This window comes from Aythya marila (genome assembly GCF_965140915.1).
Source record: "Aythya marila genome assembly, chromosome: 14".
NCBI classification, from domain to species: Eukaryota; Metazoa; Chordata; class Aves; order Anseriformes; family Anatidae; genus Aythya; species Aythya marila.
Window position 1 is genome coordinate 6,407,056 of NC_139055.1, and position 23,403 is coordinate 6,430,458.

The 23,403-nt window shown below is 44.9% G+C and overlaps 1 protein-coding gene across 2 annotated transcripts in view; it reads left to right on the forward strand.

Annotated features, from left to right (window-relative positions):
• The window catches only part of FGF18 (fibroblast growth factor 18), a 69,444-nt gene that overhangs the window by 17,810 nt on the left and 28,231 nt on the right, over window positions 1-23,403 (forward strand). The window contains exons 3-4 of one of the 2 annotated variants that reach the window (XM_082771873.1): window positions 99-236; window positions 6,967-7,147. In XM_082771873.1, coding sequence (XP_082627999.1) covers window positions 99-236; window positions 6,967-7,147 — 319 coding nt within the window. The remainder of the gene's footprint in view (window positions 1-98; window positions 237-6,966; window positions 7,148-23,403) is intronic. The other variant, XM_082771872.1, reaches the window with a different exon arrangement.

A 23,403-nucleotide genomic window follows, 5' to 3' on the forward strand; every position in this document is an offset into this window, starting at 1 on the left:
GCTGCTCTGGGGTGGGGGCTGGTGTGGGGAATGGGCATGGGGCGGTCGGCGAGGAGAGCGGGCGAACACGGCCGTACTTGGCTTTCTTCCTTCCCCAGCATGGCGAAATGAAGGCTGGGAGGAGAGCGGAGAAAGGGAGCAGCCTGAATGCATCACAAGGAGAAGCGCAAGGGGGAAAAGTGTTGTTCAAGCTCAAGGACGCTGTTGGTACAAGAATAAATAGACGTAAACTGGACGTAAGTACACAAGTTAGAGAATTTATGACATAGAGCATTAGCAAAGTCTGGTCCTAAAACAACCTTATAAGGAAACAACCCCCCCCAAAATGGTTTATAACTCAATTTGTGAATGGGCTATGCAGTAATGTAGCTCTTGTGAATTGAGATTATTTGGCTTTTAAATAGGACATTCATGTTTTCACCAAAGAACAACAACAACCCCATCCCCCCAGAACAAAACAACAACAACAAAAAAGTCAAATACTTTGTAAGCATCATGGGTCTTTTGTGGAGTCTGGGAGTCTTGTGTCTGTGTTGTTTGAATAACCAATTTCTTGGTGCACCATGCTGCCCTTTCTTACTGGGCATCCTGTAGGGTACATGGGCATCGTTCAAGGTGACATCTGCCAGGACTGAGAGTGACTTAGCTTTTTTGAGATTTATTTTTCAAGGAAAAGTTACTGTTCTGTGAATAGCAGAAGGAAGTCACTTTGTAAAACAACAATGAAACAAAAATCTAAATTATTGTGTTATTGTGAAAGGTTTACGTAACATTTGTGCCATCCTGGCAGTGTTGCATCATAGCCTCTCTCCTGTTGGATGCACAGAGATTTGCTCTGAAGTGCTCTCTCCCTTTGCTTAGGGTTCCTGCATGGGGCACTTTGTTAGATTAATTTCCAAAAAAGCACAGAGAAGTGAGTACCTCAAAGCAGTCCACATCCATGTATGTCTTGCTTTGAACTGGGCTGTATAATGTGAATGTAACAACATTCTGGCTGTGGATTGACTTTGCAGTTAAGAATAAGAAAAAACAGCAAATAAGGAATGCATTATGTTTCACTGTATGTCAAAGAATGACTGTCATGGTGAGCTAGCAAATCTCGTAATTGGCATAGAGGAATTTTGCCAAAGTCATGGAAGCAAAGCGGTTTGTTACTTGCCTTTGCAGACTTGAGAGAGATCTGTCTTGGATATCCTCTTGTTGACCTTATTAAGTTAACTTTCATGTGTTTAGAAGGTCATGGAAAAAAATCATTAATATTAGGTTGATTTGATGGCTGAAAGGTAATAAGTATTTCCTGCTTATCAGATTGGGTTTTGAAAGGACTTTGAGTTGCTTGATTTGTTTATCTTTTGAAATCAGTAAGGCCCTCAGTGAGAGGGATTTTGTATTTCTAGTTCAGTTTGGGGAATGACATATGGTTTGCTCTCTGATGAGGCTTGGAGACTCTGTACGATAAAAAGCAAAAAATCAGGAAATTCTGAAGTCCAACTCCCAGCTAATTTGGCCATGCTGTGGGCCTTGGACATCTAATGCTGTAACGCTTTATGACATGAACAATAACATATTAACATTCCCTTTTACCGGAAAGCTAAAAATAGAAAATGAAGAGTGTGCAGAGGTTGGTTGAATGGAAAGCCAAATCCCGTAAACATGGTTTGGCACCGTAAGGATTTCATTGACCTTGGCGGGGCTTTGATTGCTTGCAGTTCAAAACAACGTGGTGGTGTTTTCAGAATTGTGGCATGAGCTTGTGTAGGACTAACAACACGGTGTTGCTGTCAGAGGTTTTTGTGATTCTTGACTGTTTCTTGGATTACTTAATGCTGAAACCCTAGGCAGCATCAGCAAAATTGTCTTTCCCTGCCCTCCATCTGGGATTTAACAAATATGATAGTCATTCTTTAAGCTGATGGATCGTTGTAAAGTTATTTCAAATGAAATCCAGTCATTGTTGGAAAGCCGTTCCACAAAAAAAGCACTGAAAATTTCCCACTGTAGTCTGTCAGAAGACGGATTAGACGTTACTTCTAGTTTCTGTGACCGTTTGAGTAGGAGTTAAGACTAAACGGACCTACTTTGAATGCTTAGGTAAGTAAAACAGAAAGCAAAGAGAAGGGAGAGCTGCTTATTTTCAGAAGTGAACATATTTCTGGTGAGGCATTTTAGATGCATCAGTTGCTTGAGGTGATTTTTTTTTTTTCCTCAAAAGGACTGCTATTTATTCCATTGCATAAACTTCTATATTGCCAACTGTATTTCTGGTATGCTGTTGTAGCTGTGTATTATTGCTGAAAAATGTAGTGATAAATAAATGGATGAAGAACTGTTTGGAAAGGAAAATAAAGGAAGAATACAAATGAAAATGAATGTGATGCTGTTAGACTTTGCAGACTATAAGCAGCAGGCAGAGAACTAGATGGAGCTAAATGACACCTGCTCTTCGGAGATGCTAAAATTGTCCCCCATAGGTAGTGAAGGTCCATACCAGGTGAATAGATTTGCAGAATAGACCACAATACAATGCCAAATAGCAACAAAATGCTGGAGGAGATAAAGTAATGTAAGAAATCCTTTTCTGTTTCAAGAGAATGTAAGTCATGTTCCTGGTCTGGAGCTAGAAGATGCAATTAGCCGTTGATTTTGGAAAGCTGTTGTGATGAACTTTGGATTTTTAGGTTTGCTACTGCGGCAGTAAGGATATTTCAGCAGTTCTGATCTGATGCTGCAAATTTACTTTCCTGCTGGCATGTAACACTGCTGGGTGCCCCCAGACGGCTCACATGCAGGTGCTTGGCCCAGGGCCTCATCTATGGTTCGTTGAAGTGAACGGAAAAGCAATGGTAATTTCCAGGGAGTTGGGTTATGTGCTTTTTTCAGGATCTGCAGTTACAAGGTGGTTAGTGTGGATGATCAGATTAAAAGGCAAAAGTGGTCATTTTGTGTGTAATGTTTTCTATGCAGTAATGACACATTAATGTTTTTTTTTTGTTTGTTTTTTGTTTTTTTTTTTTTAAAAAAAAAAAAAAAAGATTTCATTTTGCTTTGGTGAATACAACTTAAAGCCCTAAAGTTTTAAAGTGTGGCTAGGACTTGAAGACATTATTTGTTTTTGTGTGGTTGTGATTGTTACAAAAATATATTTAGGGGTGAATGGACTTGGTTTTAGGTGACTTTGAGTGAGTGCTGGCGATCAGTTACCGAAGGATGCATATGTTACTAATTTTTTTTTGAGATTTATGAAGGAGAGCCACTCTTATGGTATATATAAATGGACCTCCTTATCTCAGTAAAGTTAGCTGCTTGAGAGAGTATACTCTTTAGGGCAGGGATACTGTGAGAATGGATTGCAGCAATGATCAAATAGGTTTTATCTCATGAAATCAACACTGCATGAAATTTTATTTTAGAATATTGATACTCTTTGCTGTGGGCCAGATGCAGCCCAGGCTGGCACAGCTAATTCACTTTGGCTATGCTCCAGCAGAGCATCCTGTTTCAACAGAGTGATTAAGCATGTGCTTATCTTTAAGCGCACAGCTAAATCCCAGTGATTCACTGCTTCTCTGCATCAGGGCTTCTTGACCAGGGGGACAGGTCAGCCACAAGGAGAGAACTTGCATCTCCACCTTCCTTTTTCAGGATTTCTTCCCCTGCTTTAGAGCTAGGCTTGTAACGTCAGGGGCAGAGTGGCACAGGCCTGGATGGCCCTGCTGGTGGGCCAGTGTCCCCAGCTGATCCCTGCCAGGCCACTTCTGTGCTTGGATGAGCTGCTGGGTGCTGGAGTTAAGCTGCATGCCCAGCCAGGCCTTCAGCTGGGGGGAGCCCTGTTCTGGGGAGAAATAGTTGACTTCATCCCACTGCATAAAAGCTTACCCTTCTCGAGCTGGGAGGAAGCGCTTTATTATCTGGTTGTCATGCAGTACCATGCAGGACAGTTGTGAGAAACATGTTTGGAGCTGTTTCCAGCACAAGGTGGCTCCATGCATGGCCCAGAAGCCATGTGTGCACTTTGGCTACAGGCTGGGGCCTTCATGGTGCAAGTGCTTGAGCTCCAGGTGAACGCAGCTCATCTCCTCTAGTGATAAACCTCTTAAGGAGGTTGCTTTGGCAAGTTAAAAGTCTTTCACTGAAAGACCTTGTGTTATATGTGGTGACATGGGTACAGTCAGGGAGGATCAGGGCCTTTGAGGATGGTCCTGGGCCTTGTCCTAGCATGCCCCAGGGCTTCATCCTTGTGAATTTGTGGGAAAGGGCTTAGGGACGAAAGCTGTTAGGTACGGATAGGAGACCAGACACAGCAAAGGAAAAGTGTGGGGATGCTGGTCCACCCTGAAGGTGTTTCAGTGCAAAGAGACAATTAAAACACGTTTTGGAAAATAGATCGCCTTTTCTATTTGAAGTTTCCAAGAAAGCAAAACAACCTTCCCTTCCCCCTACTTCAAATCCCACCTGTTTTGTTTTTTCCTAGAAAAAATGTGAAATTCATTAACATGTGGTGAAAGCAATGGAGCGACGTCATCTTGGTTTAAAATCTGTTTTAAATCTTAGAATGGTGAAGCCAGAATCTTAACTGCAAATAGCCTTGCTTTTGTGGGTATGAGGCAGACTGTTGACATTATTTGAACATCTCTATTTTTAGTAGGTCAGCATCCTTTGTAACAATATTATTTGAAAAGAAAGCAAGAAGAAATGTAGGAAGAAAAAAAATTAATATTATTCATGTTAAAAGCCAAATCCTGCTTGCTTTACTCAAAGGGTAGCTCTGGTGACCCTGGAGAGGGAAGTAAGCAGAGCTTGGCTCAAGCAAAGGCTCAGCTCTGCTAGCCTCATGCCATGTCCTCTTGGCAGGTGCAAGGGCTAGGCGTGCTCTTGCTTCTTGCTGTGCTGTTTGCTGGGAGTGGGAAATGTTGCTGCTATTACTTGTGTGATTCTTGCCCATCACTTCTGTCATCCTGCTGACTGTCTGTTTAGACACAGCATCACCTTGAATCTTCGCTCTGCAGCGTGTGTGTCCAGCTCCTGCAGTCTCCTTTTGACTTCTGACAGTAAAATAAGAGAGTTAAATAGGTTTCTCTCCTAGGACTTGGGATTCAAATAGCATAAACACAGCATTTAATAAGGGCAGCAAAGGCAATTCTGTAACATCCCTGTGAACCTCATTGCTGTTGCCACCGTGTTGAATATAATGTTTTTGTTTGTGTTGCTTAGTGAAGGTCTGGTGCTAAGCAGCACTGCCAGCCTGAAGTTTTCCTCCTGCTGCTGATCTGTGTGTCTACTTGATAATTGGAAAAGCTAAAAAGTTCTTTTGAAGTTTTGACTTTTAGTGAGTATTTGGTTATTTGGCTTCGAAGTACTTGCTGGTATGAGACGACAGATGTAGGAGGCTTAAGAGGGTCTATATTCAGTGCTTTGACCACTTGCTCTCATGTGTTTTAGCTCAGAATGGACCTTTACAAGACTTATTGACTCCTTTTCATTTTCATCGTGAGCTCCATCCACCCACTAATATATAAGAACATTGCTGCTTTCAGGCTAGAAGGACAAGCGTGCTGTAGCTGGAATGTGTTAGGAGTAGAAGTAGTAAGTCCTGCTAGGAACAAGTGTCATTCCTTTGCCAGCCCCAAACCTAGGTAATATTAAATTCCCGTGGGATTCTTCTTGCGGATTTCATCTCTTACATGCAAGTGGTACAAAGCATTAGAACTCATCAACAATGAGTAAGCTTTGAACATTATTTGTCATGGTCAAATTAAAAATTGCCTGTTCTGTGGTAGTGTTCTTGTGTGCTTCTCAATAATATTTTGCTGCTTTTGGTTTCTGAATTATTTATTATACTGTGAAGGGAGTCTGTCAACAAAACATTGTCTGTTTGTTGGATTTGTATGGGCAGCATGGTCACAGTGGTGCAAAAGCTCTCAGGGCAGATCATGGAGTGATTTCTGGTCTTTTGTATTGTTTGGGTGTGAAGTGCTTTTGGGTGTGTGCTGCTGAAACCTCCCAGTCGGGAGGGCCTTCTTGAGAGCATCTTGGTTGCCTGGTCCTCTGACCTTGGGCAAGCTGGGATGACTCTAAAGCAAAAGCAGGAATCCTGTTTCAGTGTTTCTTGGGAACCGTAAGTTAAGATTGGAAACAGTATCTCCAGAGAAGGGCAGATATGGCTGAGAAAGTTTCTTGTAATATTTTAAGGTTGTAGTTAACTAAGGTTAATTTAATCTATTGGCCAGAAAAAACACAGGAAGAGGCGCAAGTGCCCAGAACCCCGCTGGTAATGACCTCTCTGCTGGACGTGTCAGTTGTGCTCTTGCTGATCCAAATGATCTCTCCCTGACTTGGAGTGGACAAAGATGCAGCAATCGACCTTCAGCAGTGATCAGGCTTCACTAAAGCAAAGCTGGAAACAAACATGCTGAAGAGGGCCCACAAACAAATGGCACTTTTATCATACTAGATTTTATGCCTGTGTGTAGCTAGAATCCAGTCTACTAATATCGGCATAAATAGGTTTTTCCCTTGACTTCTTCCCTGCCATTAATCCATGCAGCTGCTGAAGGTGAAGCACAAATTTTCTGAAATGGAATTGTCAGTCCCCTTTCTCCCATACATGTCTGCGTAACTTGGTAGAGTCTATGCATATGCAAAAGCGAGCCTAATTTATGGTCAGTGTGGCTGACCAGGATTAAATCAAAGCAAGACCGAGCAGAAGTTTTTACTCAGAAAACCCCCCACAGTTTGATTGTAAAAATCCAGGTTTGGTTTACTGTCTAGAGCCAGCTCTGGATAGAATTACATTTTGAGTGCCTGATACCGCGGCCTCGACTGTCAAGTGAAGGCCAGCCAAATCTAAGTCGTCTTGCGCCATGTGCCCTTTGGCAGGTTGATGTGTAATCTTTCTATCCAAGATGCTTATTTTGTTTCATAGGTTATTCTGTTCTCTTTCTCCCCCACCCTCCTTTCTGCTTTCAGATGTTTGTTGCCGAGGAGAATGTAGATTTTCGGATACATGTGGAGAACCAAACGCGAGCAAGGGACGATGTGAGCAGGAAGCAGCTCCGGCTCTATCAGCTCTACAGCAGGACAAGCGGGAAACACATCCAAGTGCTGGGCAGGAGGATCAGTGCCAAAGGAGAAGATGGAGATAAATATGGTAAGAATATTTACTGGGATCCCCCAGACTCCAGTTCAAAAGCTTGAATTCACTATGTTGGCCTGAGAACCTCATGGTAGAAAAATGAGAAGAGCAATAAAATGCAGAGGATCACAGGGGGGGAAAAAAAAAAAAAAAAAAAAAAGAGAGAGAGAAACTTTTCAGATTAAGAACGTGGAATTTGCAGTGCTAGTGCCCAGCTGTGGGCAGTTCCCACAGTACCATAATGCCCCAGTTTATGAGTGCATGATGGTGCTTGAAGACAAAATTAATTTTTCTGCCTATCAGATGAGCTTACAGTTTGCCTGGTGTAATTTGTAAATGATACTGAGGTTGGTGACTTGGAATGTTTTTTCCCAATGAACTCGGGCCCTGGGCTTAGCAACTTGGGAGCTGTGGTTATGACCTGGGCTTGAGTTTGGATGAATCCCATTGCATGAGTGAAGCATCCTCTCATCTTTCTGGGTGTGTGTGTTTGCTTTGAGCTGAAATTAAGCAGACTTTTGAGCTTTGAGTCCTTAAGTTGAATTTTGGGGCACGTAGATCCTGCAGAAATGCAACTAACTTGCACAGGCTAGCAGAATGATCAACTATTTTTGTCTTGATTTGCACATAAGCGTTATGATAGAAATGCCTCCAGGAGAGTGTACTATGCAAAAAAACAAAACTCTAATGCTGGTACATTTGGAGATGGCTTTGGCAGAGGTATTTTGCTCTAGTTGTTTTAGGCCTGAATGACTGTTGTTGGAAGGGTTTCAGGGCTGTTTTGAGAAATGGTCCTTTTTCTCTTACGGACATACAGTCCGTATGTGTCACTGCAGATGTGTTCGTATGTGTTGGCCGGCATGCACATGTCACATGAGGTTGACTTCATGTGCCGTGCTGGTGAGGTGGAAATGGGGTACGATGAAGGGCAGGACAAAATATGGGAATTGTTATTCCCTCAGGGAACTTTGGACAGGATGACATACGGTCCGTGCCTGTCAGCGGGGCAGCTACTGCCACGCCAACATGTGCAGAGCTGTGCCACTGGAGGTGTCAGCTAGAAAGTGCCTGACTGCTGTGAAATGAGCCCCCAGAGCTGTTGTGCAAACTCACCCAGTCTCAGGAAAAGCTCTGCCCTGAGGGATTTTCAACCTTGTCTTTTGTCATTCCAAAATTTTCAGAGAAAACAGGAGTGCAAAGTGCCACTCAGCTGCTAATTATTGTGTCATGTTATTACATTCATTCTCTTAAGGTTTGATATGTAAACTAGTTGCTGTGTGCTAGCTGCTAGCTTCCCAGGAAGCGCTCCTGCCCGCGGTGAATGTCAGGTAACGTGATGCAGTTTGCTTCTCCGTGAAAGAAGGCAGCATTTACAGTGGGGTGCAGCAGGGAAGTGTGCCCGTGAGCAGCTGACAAGTGCTAATTTATGTGTCAAAGCCCATCTTGTCCCCTTCATACATATGCAATCATGTCTGAACAACAAATCCTAGCGCAGGGGAGTGCTCGTGACCAGTGGAGAAGCCGCACAATTGTAGAGCCTTACATTTCCAGTCTGAAGAGCTCCTTGCTGCTCGCCACCAAATCCTCTCTGCTCCTGGTTGCTGGCATCCTTCTAAAAACCTGATGTGAGCTGACTGACCGCTGAGGCCATTTGCTAACACCCCTGCCTGCTCCCTCCCCCTCTCCCACTAATAAAACTCCTTGATGTGTCAAGCTGCAAAGCCTCCCCATTTCTAGCCATGCTGAAAGGTTATGGAAATCTGTTCATCATCTTGCTTGGCACAGGAACACTTAGAGCATGATAATCGGGGAGACAGTGAGGTGGGGCATGGAGGTCCAGGATGTGACCATGCAGAGCTCCTAGCTGTGATAATGAAGGGGGGAGAGATGTCGGAGTTACTGAAGTGAGAACCATCTGTGTTACAGCCAAAACTGGATACAAAGGCAATGACACAGGATTCATTATGTGCTGGGAACCCCTCCCCCAGAGGCATTATTATGGAGTAACCTTTGATCAAGACCAGAGAGAGGCTTAAACCAGGTCTGGGGATCTGAACAGTTGCGAACTTTTGATCCAAATCTGTGTAGCTGGTCAGAACAGCCTCTGTAGGAGGACACCTTTCCTCTTAAGCAGCAGATGGCTGTTTTTCCTACTGCCCTTTTTCTCTTCTTTCTTCCTTTCCTGCCTTTAAGTTGGCACAGTGAGTCAGAGCTAGGCTTAGCATTTGGGAGTGCCCAGTTCCCACTCCTTTTCTTGGCTGCGCTGCCCTTGCAGGCGATGCAGTCTCCCGCAGCTTTTCCCCTGTCTTAACCCTGTCCCCACGGAAAGGCGAGATCATGGTGGAGGTGATGTGAATTGATGTTGGAAGGATTACAGAGACTAAATGTCAGCCTGGGGAAGGCTTTGAGAGGACGAGCAGGAGCCAACATCTGAGAAAAAGCAACAGATGTGGGAAAAGGTGCCTGTGGAGGTGGAACGTGAGCTGGCTCCAGCCCTGAGTTCTCCTGCCTACTCCTTCCTGAGCTGCGTTACAAACCCAGGCAGGGCTATCTCGAAACGCCTGTGCTGGGCTCCAGCTTTGCAGTCGTGGGGGACAGTTGTATCCGCCTGGGCACAAGCACAGGCAATGCAGAAAGGTGCCAAACTGGAAAGCTGTGAGATGCAAGTGTTACTGAGTATGCTTCCAGCTCCAAGTCTCACTGCTGCAGGATCCAGGCTGTGAGCAGGAGGCTCAGCAGAGGTTAGGGGATGGAGTGTGTTAAGAGTCTCTGCGCTGGGGGCAAGATGCTGTTTTCTTGGCTTTTCAAAGTGATGCTGTGTCCTTCCAAGAACTCAGCCCAATTAAGAGAAGGTAATATTAAACAAGGGCAGTGCAGACTCGGGCTTAGTGTGGGAAGTACTTCTGAGAGAGAGAGAGAGAGAGAGAGAGCATGGCTATGGTCCATAGTGCTCATCATGAACAATAAGCACTAGCCAGGTTAAAGGATGGGGAGCTAATAACATTTTAGCACCTTTCTCCTCCCATACATTCACAACTGGATAAAGAACAGTGTGTCCAAGTGAAGAGATGCCTTTTATTTTTTTGCACATACAGAGCTTCCAAATGGCTGGCGTGTGAGGGTTATTCTGCCTTTGAAGGAGGGAGAGTTGGTTAGTTTTATTGCAAGGTTTTATTGACTTCTGTAAAACTTCTCACCTCTTGGTTGAAGAGAATGCCCAGAAAAGAGGGGAAGTGACAAATCTCAGGCAGTGAATTGCTCGTTTCCAGGCAGCCATCACAAGCACAGCAAAATGACCGAGCAGTCGTGGCTCAGCGAGAGAGCATTCTGCGGGGCCAGGAGAAGTCCAACGGGAGGAAGCCCCCCTGAATGTTTTATCTGGGCCCACGTGTCCCATGTGCAAGGAAAAATGCAACTCTGTAATGCATAGTTTTACTGGCATAATAATTCTGGTATGTGATGTTTGGCTTGTGCATTGTTCAGGGCCAAGATCTGGCCCCATGTGTGGAATTATTAAACGGCAAATTAAGTCAGTTAATAGAATTAATTGAGTCGATGTAATCCTTTTAATCAGATGGATTTCATCCCTTCTCAGATGAATTAGAATCCATTAACAGATAAGTCAATTATTGGACTAAATTAAATCTAATAATAATGCCTGCTGCTCACAGCTACACTAATTAATCTAAATACACTTACCTATCTCCCAAGGTTGTTTTCTTTTAAGGCTTAATTGATGTTCCTAAAGTGCTCTGAGATCTTTAGATAACAGACGGATCTATGTGAGCAAAAAATTATCTCTTAACAGACTATAAACTAATTAAATAACTGATCTATTTACAGATTGCATTTTTACTTTAATCTCCTCAACCTATTCAGAAGAGTTTGCACTGGCCCAGAAAAACAATATTCCTGTTATAAGCTTATTATTACTTTACAGGTTCCTAAGTGGTCCTTTCATTCAGAAAATGAAAGGGGGAAGGAGAAAAAACAACCATTAAAGTGCTGACAAAAAAAGAAAAGGACCTGGAACCTTTATATTCTACCTCCGATAAATGGTACAGATAGGGAAGAGAGGGATCAGTGACCTGAAACCTTAGATCCTTTCATTTATTTTCATTTCACAAAAGGCAGAAGACATTCTATCCTGTTTGTTCACTATCTTTGTATCCGGTGCAGTTGGTGAGACAGAGCTCTCTTGGTTGGGTGAAGGCATTTTTTGCCTCATTTGTATTTCACAGCCATGTAATTTTTGTTTTAAAGTGTCTGCTGTTGTCCTGAGGGGCAATGTGAAGTGACAGACGTGAGGGGGATGTGAGGCGTGTTTGTGCTCACCCTTTCCTTTGAGTTAACTTTTATTTAGGGCAAATACTTGGCTATCCTTAAGGTGAGGGCACAGTGTACATAGACGGGTTATTAGCTAGTGTGCTACAGGTTATCACCCACTGCTATTTTGTCCATTGACCTGGTCTATTCCAGTTAAAAATAAATAAATAAAATCTTCTCATTTATGGGAGGCTTTGTCTGAAGATGCCCCCACACAAGGGACAGAGCACACAGGTATGGTCTCTCTCATCCCCGGCATCCCATCGGCTACTGGTGTTTTTGGCTGCTGGATGGACTGACCCCAAGCCAGTGGGGTGCTCTCAAGGACTCCCTCTGGGCACAGGGTCTTTTAGCTCAGGACTCAACAAAATGCATGGGAAGTCCACGGAGTTGGACTGGCATCAGGCAGACCAAGAAGGGAAGCAAAAGCATTGTGCGTGCACGATGAACCTTCATGCATCACAGGTGGCGTACACATCACTGCACCCTGTACTTTCTTTTTTGGTGGGCAGATCTCGAGCTCTGAAGGCTGCAACCAGCATCCTCATGTGTGCAGGGGAAGCACAGAGCTTGGTGAGATGGGTTATCCTCCCTGGGGCTGTCCCGGGCTGGGTGATGTGCCCTGCAGCTGGCAGTCCTGCTTGCTGTTCTGGTGCAGCTTCCCAGAGATGCCAGTGGACAAGCCCATGGAGAGCGCATTACAGCTGTCTAGACATCAGCCACACTCCATCCCGCCAGAGATTTCATTTGTGGTAGAAGTGGGCTCTGTTCCATGAGGAGGTGTAATATGTGCGGAAAATATTATTATAGCAAAATAGCCTCCTTTAATTGACTCGAAATTTTGCAGGATTCCTTCCTAGGTTTGGGTAATCCTGCCCTCTCCAGAATTAATGAGCTGACATAGCACTTCTTTGGGTTTGGCAGCCTGACAGCTAATTTAGAACTCCCTAAACTCATTTCATTAATGACTCCCATTTGTTCTATCTCAAAGCCTGGAAACAAATGCAAAATACCAGTGCCATTGTCCCATCTTTAGCAAGTCATTCTTTCCCCTCAGTATTTCTGGCACCTTAACAGCAAGCTGCCTTGGGAAAACTGATTAACCCTTTCCCTTCCTAGAATAGTTAAAATCAATTTTGATCCCCCTGGGAAGATCAGGAAGGAAAACTAGACTCATGGCTGGAAGGCACAGAATTAACCTGCAAGGAAGATGGGAGATGTAGCCCAAGCAGTGGCTGAGGCTAGTTAATAGCCGTATTTCCACAAGCTCGGCATTCAGAAACCTGCTTTTCTTCCCAGGAGCCAGGTATGTGGAAAAGGGCCTGTCTGGCCCAGTGTAGATGAGCCAGATAGCCTGAATGCACTGTGATTTGCCTTGTAATTTATTCAGCTGAAACATCAGGATGGCTGTTTCCTATTTAAACTACGTATTGCTGCCTCCAGTCTCTTCCCATTACAGTTTTGACATGACAACAAGACAAATAATTTTTTTAAAAGACCTTTTATCTTCTAAACCATTTATTTTCACTTACTTAGCCCGGGGGCAGAGCTGACCTCAGAGTAAGCGATGATCATTCACCATGGCAGCTGTACAGTCATATGGGTCCTGGTGATTGGCCTAAGCCCGAGAAGCCTTCGCTGTCCAGCTGCTGTGTTGTGTCTCGTTTTTTTTCCTCTTGCCCAACATCCCCTGATTGCTTTTTTTTTTTTTTTTTTTTTTTTTTCTCCCTTAAAATGTCTCCCCTCCTCATCTGGGTGGTGCAGTCAGCCAGTGGCAAAGTTCTCCTTTGAAAGCAGGCGCAGGGACGCGGGGAGCGAGGGGCGGCGGGATGAATTGAAGCATTGCAGCCGACTCGCGGCTTTGTTGAGCCACGAACAGTGGGGCTGGAGCTGGACCTCCCAGGCTTCCCCGTGCGGCGAGGAGGCTCAGTTGCCGTCACCTTAGAGTTGACTCTGAAAGGTTCAGCAGCCATGCGAATATGTTGTAATCGTCTTATACGAACCATCTGTACATTTCAGACTTTTTTTTTTCTGCTCTATTCTGTGTCTGTGCCAGAAAGCTCTCCTTAGGCAAGATGAAAAGTTTTTTTTTTTGGGGAAAAAAATAGAAACCTTTTGCTTTTTGATTTATGACAAGCCTATTTCAAACAATGTACGTTTTTGCTGGTTTCTTAAACTTTTGTTTTTGATAGCTGCTACCCCAAACTCCCACTGTGGCCTGTTTCACACCTGAAGTTCAGCTGCCTCTGCAGTCCCTGTTTGGTGTAAGTACCTGTAGTAGCCCTTACAGCAGAAGCTGCTGTTTGTTTTTCCTCTGACACTAAAGTGATCTTTAATTTCCCGACTTTTGGGCCTTGACTTGTCTTAAAGAGCCTTTACTTTCAGGGAAAAAAAGAGTCACTTTTTAGCTCTGTCTGTACTTAAAGCCCCTATAATCACTACTTGGTGTTTGAAAAACCTAGTCCTGTCTGACAGTAAATGTTAGGTGCCCAGAAATAATGAAGAGAAGTAATATAAAGGTCTGCTGATAATTTGTCATTTTTAATTTCTGTGCAGAGTGGAAAGTGAGCTACAAAATGAAAAATCTTTATTTTCATGCAAGTCGTAAAAGAGTTTTTGTTAACAGTTTGTGTATATAATTCTATGCTGTGATTTAAGTGTTCCCATTAGAAATGCAGAATAGGAAATAGGATCCCATCTGTGAGCAATTTAAGAGGAAGTGAGACAATGGAGTCGATTGCTGCTTCAGTTTAGATAATCAATACAAATATTATTAGTATAGTGATTTATCTTCCTAGGCACTTTATGAAAATGTGAATGCCCAGACCCTGAAGACAGGTCAATATGATATTATCTGTTCCTGCCTTGCTGTGATTACGTTTTTTCCCATGAAGCTTGAGCAGCTGCTTTGCTAAATGTTCTTCTCTGTGATGAAATAACACAAAAACAAAGTTGGGGCTTCCCTTTCTCTTTAGCAATTCTAAATAGGCACTAGGCATATTCATGCAAAAATTACTTCTATCCAAAATTTATACATGGGGACTTCATGTTGTTATAGGGAGATAAAGTTCTAGAAGATGTTTGCATAATTTTAAATATTTCTAGGCCATGACTGATTGTACACAAAAGTGCTGACAGAACTCGTCTTGAGTTGATTTTAGTTGTTTTATTTTAATGTCTGTTATCAAGCACTGTATTGTGGTTTCTGAGGTTTTCCAGTATCTAAGCATCCAGACAAGCATGAATTCAAGTTGGTTATTGGGACACAATTAAGAGTACTCAGAGAATAGGCTAGTCACTGCAATGTTTCTGAAGGGCTTTTTAAATTGCTTTTACTTTGCAGGGAGGAGGAAAACCTTGTAAAATAAAAATAAATTGACTTCTAGTAATTTTTGGCTTCTCTGTAGATGACTGTGTGAGTTGTCAAGAGGCCGGTGAGGTTTGTCTTTTGTAAGAAACGTTTGGGGGAAACGAATAATGGTGATAACCTTCATGCCTATTTAAACAGAGGATGGGAAATTGAAAACTTGGAGCGTGAAGAGCACAGTTCTGCTTTTGAAGATAAGATGGTGTGTCACTAGAGTGCAGTTTGCAGACTGATATTCAGCAGCTTGCTTTGCTGGAGACTTAATATCAGTGGTGGCAGCAGTGTTCCTCAGCTGGAGAACCTCCACCACTGTGTTCTGACTAGGTTAGGTGGTGGGGTAAAGACCTTTGCTCCTCACCTGGGAGGAAATGGCATGAATTTCATCCTCTGTCTCAACATCCTTGGGTTGTACCTCCCTGATCTCCAACACGAGAGTTGCAATAAACCCTTGTAGGTTTCCAAAAGATAACAGCATTATGAATGGGGATGTGCTAACGAGATGGTGGTAATGGAGAATGTATCAGTAGTCTGGTTAAAACTAATGATTTTGGTATTTTCAGAAGCTGTGAGGGCATTGCTGTTTTCAGGTTTGGGTTTCTTCAAGAAAGGTGTTAGGCTTTATAAAAACTAAGGCACTTTAATTGCTCAGATTTTACCTCAACTTTTAAAAAACCAGATAGGAATTTCCGCAGTCGCGAGGTGGAGCACAGCAAACATTCACGATGCCAGTAGCATTGCGTGGCCGTCTGGAAGAGGAGAGAAGAGCCCTGTCCCCTCCGAATCTGCACAGAGCCTCAGGCTGAGCAGAAAGGTGAAAAATATCAATCTCTGAAGACGAGAAATTGCTGATGCATGACGCTTGGAAATCTGGAAGAGTCCAAAAAGGGAGCTGAAAATACCCCCCAAAAGTGACTATCTGTGGCTTGAACGAAATAGTGTCCGATCAGCATTCAGAAACCGCTGAATTCAGGCCGTTCCAATACTGGCATTTTCCAGACTGCCTGCCAGTCGGATGCAGAGGAGAACACGTGTAGAGCGTCTGCGGTCTCCTCAGCGCTCGCAAGAAGGGGAAGGCAAGCTGGAAGTAAAGGGAAAGAGAAGGCCCAGTAAAAAAAAATAAAAAATAAAAAATCATTATTTTTCTTACTGTGAGAGAGAGAGGAGTGTTGGGGTTGGAGGGAGATGGTTGCATGGCTGCACTGTGTGAGCATCTTTCTTAATGAGCCATGCCAGCAATAAATAGTGCATGCTTTTGTCCCTAATGAATTTTAAGTATTTTCAGAATGCCCATAAGAGACGATTCAGGCTTTTATGGTGACATAGAAGCTGAGAGCTTCTAAATGTCTCCTGAGCTTTGTGTCCCTGATGTTTGTTGTTGTCACTTTAGAAACATGCCTATCTTTTGCATATGCTACCTGGAGTGACTGAGTTTGAAGAAGCACTCAGTAGCACTCAAATTTATTTTCCTCTTGTGTCTGAGAGCTGAAATGACTGCCTGTAAGGCCTTCTCCTTTGCATTTACAGCTGCTAAAAAGGGTGCTTTTCTAACCAAAGCAGTAAGAGAAAACCCAGCCATCTGCTGTGACCCAGCCTTCTTGTAACAGTAATGAGCTTTGGGTCTTCTCCAACGAGCAGCTTCCCAGAGATCACAACTGGATGGCAGCTGTCTTGGCTGGAAGGATTTGGCCCCAGGTAGCGCGGTGGAGATGAGTCCTCATCCTCAGCTGCTTCTGTTCCTCATCAAAGAACTGTGCTCGTGCGACGGAGGAGGAGTGGATGTTGTGCCTGGATGGTGGTGACGCAAGCTGAAACATATTCTGGTCGGTGTTGGAGCATATGGTAGGCGAAATACACTTGGGATCCAGGCTTCAAGCTGGCGTGGCTGGTATGGTTTGGTTTATACCCTTTGTTCTGAAGTGCTTTTTCCAAGAATAAGCAGGAGAGGAAGCAGACAACCAGATATGAAGAGGGAACTGTAGCAGCAGGAGAAGATCACCCGCAGCCACTGCAAGAGCTGAAGACCCTGTGATGTGGAGAAGCAGCAGGGAAGAGCTAAGAATCAGATGGCATATATGCACCAGATAAGCCTAAAAAGTGGAAAAGCAATGTCCAAATGGCTTCCAGTGCTTGGCCAGGGATGGTCATGAGGTCTGCACTGTGTCCCTGGCTCCCCTGTGGGGGATTATGTGGGGGATATCCTTCCCATAACCCTCCCTGTTCACCACTCGAGGAGATTTTGGGGTTCCTTGTTCGAAATTACATGTGTCAAAGCAGTGGGTGAACTCAGCTGCTGAAAGCTGGTCTTGTCTCATTGGCATCAGTCTTGTTGTCTCTGATTTCAGAAGCCTGGATCTTGCCTATGGGTAACTTTAGTATAAATCCTGAACAGAATTTCTGCTTGTTGTGTGGAGCTGGAGGGTTCACAGTGTTGGATCTCTTTTATGACTGAGCCCTGAGTTTCTTCTTGCCTGTGGTCATGAAAGTCCTCGGACTTCAGCAGAGCCTTTTCCAAAGCGACTGTGTGAGACTGAAAGGAGATTAAGTGCCCAGCAGTGCCTCCTGTTCCTCTTGTGTCTTGCACCTTTGTTAAGACCTTGCATTTCAAGCCATTTTAGCCAGTGGGAGGCAAATCAAAGCAGTTAGGTTTTAGCCCATGACAATAGTACGGTGCTGCGTGGCCAGGCTAGCCCCTTTTCTTTGTGTGACGCTTGGTCAGCAGCAATTCTTACCTTTATTTCATTTGCTTCTGCATCTGCATTCTTGACTTTTTTTTTCAAGTTAAAGTTTTGACTGGTGACTTGTTAGGAGCAAATAGGCAAAAGGATATTGACTTTACACCTACTAATTTGGGGGTGCTAACAAGTAAACATAAGAGCTGTATGGTCACTGGATAAATTGAGCCACCTGGAAGGACTGGAGGAGGGGAGCTCAAAAGCATAACAAAGAAACTGCATTTTAGTTTCTGGAGAGTCACCTTGGTTGTTCTTGCAGTTGTAATGAGTTTGGGTGAACATTTGACTGTCACCAGTGCTGAGACCTGTTTTGGGCTTTGCCAGGGTTTTCTAGTGCCAGAACTATCAAACCTGTGTGGGCATAAGATGAAGCTAAAATCCTAATTAGGAGATGCTAAATATGTTTGCTCAGAAATGAGGTGCCCTTTGCAGCGGCTGGTGGAACAAAGCCTTCTTCCTTCAGCATATGTGTGCGCAGCATGGTGCATGAGTCAGGATCCGTGTAGCTCTGGGGCTGGCATGCTGTGTATGCTGCAGGCAGAAGGGAAGTTACTGAGACGTGTAGCAGCTCTGATATACCTAGAATAAGTACAGACAGCAGCAAAAATCAGCAGTGTGGGAGCACACCAGACGTCAGTCCTCCAGCTGCAGTGTGGAGGCACAGAGTCAATGGGGAGATGTGTGGTAGGGGAGTGGAGAGGAAACTTTGACCTCCAGAGTGAAAAACTGGGGACAGTGGGAGCTGTGTGGATGGTGGCTGGATTTTGAGCGGATGTTAATACCTTCCTGATGCCCAAAAAGTAAATGTGAATCAGTGCAGCTCCACGTATATTGGCTGCAGGCATCGTGGGGGCAGTCATGGGCATGGCCATGGCCATGTGGTTGCTGTTGGGGTCTGCTCTCAGTTCCACTGCTGCTGGAGCCCAGGCCTGTTCGTTTGCAGCGATATCTCTGACACAATAACCATACACCCTGAGGTATTCTTAACCCAAGCCAAGGATGTCAGCATTCTCGAGGAGAGCAGACTATTGCACAGGAGCTGGAGAGCAGCTGAGTCTAATCCTGAGGGGCCTGCTGTGGGCAGAGGGTTGAGCCAGGTGACCTCCAGAGATCCTTTCCAGCTTAAATTATTCTGTGATTTGGTGAGTGTCTTTCAACAGTGATTATCAGAACAGACCTGGTTGATCAAGTTGTCAATGATCAGTTACTTTGAAGACAGTGGTTCTTCATCAGAGGCAGTGGGACCCTTAGGAAGCCTCTTGTGGTGGTCTGCCCCTCCCTTTCCTCCTTGTGATTTTGAAGAATTTGTAGCCTGTAAAAATTAGAAGCAGTCAAAATTTTCCATGCTGCCATGATGGTGCTTCTGCCCTTTCCCTCAGCTTGACGTGACTCATGTTTGTAAAGATGGTACCTTTCTGCACCACGGGTGTAACCTGTAGTTCATTACAAGGTGTGCTCTGTGTAGTGGAGGGGCATGCTTTGCACCAGTGCTGTAAACAATATCTGTTGTCTTTACTCCTTTCTGGACATTAAACCAGTTTACTGTGTACTTTGAATGGGGAGGAAAGGCAGAGAAGGAAATCCCTTGGCCTGAGTCTGTCTCTCCAGATTGCTTCCCAGACTCCAGACTGGAGTCCCCAGTCCTGCTGTATCCGCTCCAGGCTTCCTTTCTCCGAGCCCCGCTTTGCTGTTGTGACTTTCAGCCCCAGCCCTTCTCCTCAGTGCCTGACCTGGCTGAAACCAATATCAGTCTCTCAGCAGGAGGAACCTGAGGAAACGCAGCAAATTTCAGCTCCTGGGGCTAAATTGTTGTGCTCTTTAACAGCAAACTGTGTCGAACTAATTGACAACCAGCTTTAAACATACCCTGATCAAGCAAATACATTGATTTATTTTTTCCTCTCTTACCAAGTGTTAAGCAGCTTCCAGCTTGGTTTCCTCCCCAAGAATTGGATAACTCATCCACTGTGTAGTAAAACTGATGGGCAGTTTTGACCTTTATACAATCCTTTAGGTATGTTGAGGGAGGAAAGAGTTTTCTTATACTATACTCCTGTGACTCTTTGACCACTTAAAAACAAAACAAAACAAAAAAGCCCAACCCAAAACCACACACAACAACAAAAGATGAGCCATTTTCTCTGGATGTCTTTGAAAGAAGCTCAGTTTAGAGACAGACTGGAGAGAAAGGCTATTGATTTTGTTTGACCTCCAAACAGACTGCGGTCAGTATATTTTCCCTGTTGGAAGCTGTTCAGGGCTCTGAATTTCACTGTCAGCGTTTGTATTCTAAAGTGTGCTGGAGTTTTTGCTGCTTCTTCAATAAACAGCAAGCTTTAAGGAGAGGAAAGGTAGATATGTATTTCCCTCTGGATCTATCCTCCCTTTCTTTTTCTGTCCTGTAAAACTTGGTTGTGCTGCTTATCAAGCATTCACAATTCCTTTTCCCCCCCAGATGTTCTGCAGGTTAGCGGCTTAGGCTAGGACTCCAAAGCAACAGTTTTGTGATTCCTGTCTTGCTTTTTCGAGTGCTGAGCCAGATCTTTTACCAGCCTGCTACTTCCTTATGTGCACTTGCGCCCATTGCTGTACCTGGCATTAGGAGAGAGATGTGGCTTTTTCTGCAGTGATGAAGTCTCGGTTTGTCCCTCCAGCAGAGCTTTCCTGTCTTGCACCATCTAGAAGGTCTTGTGCATTTTTTTTTTTTTTTTTACCCCCTCCTGTACACAATAATAAGCCTTCTAAAAAGTACTATCCCCATCTTATACCCCAAATATCAACTTTTACATAGGAATGCTTGCTTTATTTGTACTCGGTCTCCCGCAGTGAAACCAGGCATTCTGTTTGGTGACTGCTGTAGTCCTGGAAATGCAGTGACTGCTCTGTTTGTTGCAGGTTGGGGTAAATTGTAAATGTTCTTGTAACACAGCTTGTGCCAACTGCTGTGCCCTTTCTCTGGGGATTGCCTATCAAGGAGTGGTTCAAGGGCTGGAAGGACGTGCACGATGTGTGAAGGCCACAGAGCTTTTGATTGTCAGGTTTCAAATGAACTTCTCGGAGCTCCTTTGAGATGAGCAGTACCAATCAGCATCTCTCCATGCCGAGGTGTTGATTGCATTATCTCCTCATAATTTAACAATAACGCTTTTCACAGCGTGTATTTGGTTTGTGTACTTCCTCCTGCTTTGCAGCAAATTCAACACAGCCAGTTAGCTACTTTTGCACATCAAAGGGCAGCCAGACAAACCTGGGAAGATTTAATCAAGTGGTGGGCAGAGGCAGGTGACATTAGATACCAGCTGCTGAGCTCTGCTGGCCCTGGTAGCACATGCTTCATTTCTAGCTCAAATGGGTGGACATTCCTAGTATCCTCTGTAGAAAAATAGTTGGTTTTCAGTGCCACCGCCAGCCCCACGCGTGCTTCTAGCTGTGTTTCAGGTCAGGGTGAAAGCTGCTGAAACAGATGCGTGAGAGCCTGCCGTGTAACTGCCTGTAGCATATGTGGTCTGCTGACAATTACGCAGCACCAGTTTCTAACTTAAGCGCTTCATTTCCCGGAGTAATAGTCCGCTGCATCCCTAAAAAATAACGTCTGGTGCAATACGTATGTGCTAGCCTGTGCCAAGACAGGCTGAGGGTGCAGCCTGTGCTGTGTGTGTAGCTGTGGTGACTCCCCAGGGCAGGACCTCAAGGCTCCCCAGAAGTTTTTCTTGCCATCTTCAACCCAACCCCCCCATGTCTGAATATTCAATTACATTAACCCTTTGCAAATGGCTTGGCAGACACCTCTGGGAGGGGTGAGGAAGAGAACTGTAGTTGTTAAACCTCTGCGCAAACATGAAGGAAAGGAGCCGACAGAGGCAGATGAGGTGAGGGGATTGACTTGCTCCTAGGAAGCCCCCAGCCCCAGGCAGGGTGTGAGCCTGCCCAGATCTGTGCCTCTTCCCAGAGCCCAGAGTGGCAGGTGACATACCATGAAAATGTGTTGTTGGAAATGTAGGCAATCCCTGGGAAAGCAGCAGGGCAATATGTCAATGTACTGCGACTGTTTTCATAGGCATTTTCTAGTACATTTTAATGGTGGATTATGAATACGACAATTTATTTTTAATGATCTCAATCAACAATGAAGCACACGTTAAAAAAAAAAAAAAAAAAAAAAAAAAGCTAAGATGTCCTTGTGTTCTGAGTGCCTGTAATCTGTTTCTAAGAGCTGGGTACCAAAATATCCCTTTGATTCTCAGAGGTAATTGTACCTCTTAATTAGCTGGAGAAAAAAAAAACACAGCCTGAGATCTTGCTATATAAATTATAATTAACCCCTTGGCACTGGAAGTTGAGATTTCCTGCCCCCGAGCACAAATGCAAAACGCATTAGCAGCACTTAACGTCAGGCACTCTCGCCCACCGCAGCCGAGGGGTCAGTTCGCTACCCAATAAATACTGCCGCGCTCGGAAGTCCAGTAGGAAAATGGCAGGGAAGCCACAGAAACCCGAGGGGAAGCACTAAATACCCCATTTGAGGATGTTTGACCTGCTTTTTTCTGAGCACTGCAAATGCCGCAGCGGGAAGGACAACACAGAAAAACCCTGTGGGGAGACGCAAGCGAGGAGAGGGACGTTTCACGGCGAGCTGTTTTGTTCCCTGACATGGCTGGTTGGTTCGCCGTGAGAATGGCTCTTAGAGCTCCCGGTTCACACACCTCAAGTGAAATAATTGTCTGTGGCCAGACACACTTGGCTGTGCCTGTTGTATGCAGAGCGCACCAGCCACGGGCGACCGGCCACCCACTGTTATCATTCACCAGCATCCTGCTTTTTTGTCTCCTCCTTGTTCTTGCCAGTTGGGGATGAATTTTAACTCTTCACACTGGAGGTGGACCTGAAGCAAACCGCTGAGTCGGGAAGGCAGAGGCAAGGCAAGCACCACAGCTGTTGTGGGGAGTCTGGAGGCTGTGTGGAGCCTGCTCACACCTGTGGCATTTCCCTTCCCTGTCCCTGCCTGGGCTACAAAGGGTCTCTGCTCATTTCACGCCTATGCTCTGCCCCTCCCTGGTGAAGGGCCAGAGGCCTGGCAGGTTCCTGGGTGTCCCCTTTCCCTGCCAGGAGCTTGCACAGAAGCTTCTTCATTCAGAGCAGCTGGTTCCTTTGCTCCTTCTGAGGTTTCAGGTGGAGGAACTGCTCTTCTCCTGTGTATCAGCCCTAAGGTGGCTGCAACCCTGCCAGGGGGCTACAACGCTTTCAGACAGGCTGTTGTTTCCCAAGGGCTGTCTCTAGTTGTGTGGCATGGCCTTGGGCCCCCAGACACCTGTGGGCTCTGCCTGTGAGGGATGTCATGGTCCCCGCAGCTCCTCTTGCAGCAGCGGTGGCCATCTGAGAGTTTGGGGTGGCAGCAGCCATGGGGCAACTTGGTCGCCTTGGCCTGGTTCCTAAGGTGGCTTTGTCTGCCACAAAAGTGAATGGTGGTTCAGCTCCTTGGCCTGGCCATGGAGGCTAAAGATGTGGCCATCAGGGCTGCCTTTAAATATTTCAACTCTACTGTATGTAAATAACCAAGGGGAAACTTGTTCTGTGTACTCTGCTCTGCTTAAAGATTGTAGGAGATAAGAGGAGAGTAACGAGGTGTCCAGCTAGGGAGGAGCGATGTGCTCATCATGGACATAGGGTACCAAGGGCTGGGAGGAGGGATTTTCCTTTGTGTTTTTCCTTTGTCCCAAAGTCTGAAGTTTTAAAAAGTGAATTATATGCTGATTAAAGAGCCCTCCAAGTTAAATAAGCTGTGTTCCTCTGTGCTAGGACAGGTATAGGCTGGACACCTACAGCAGCAGCATCCCTGCCAGCGCGTC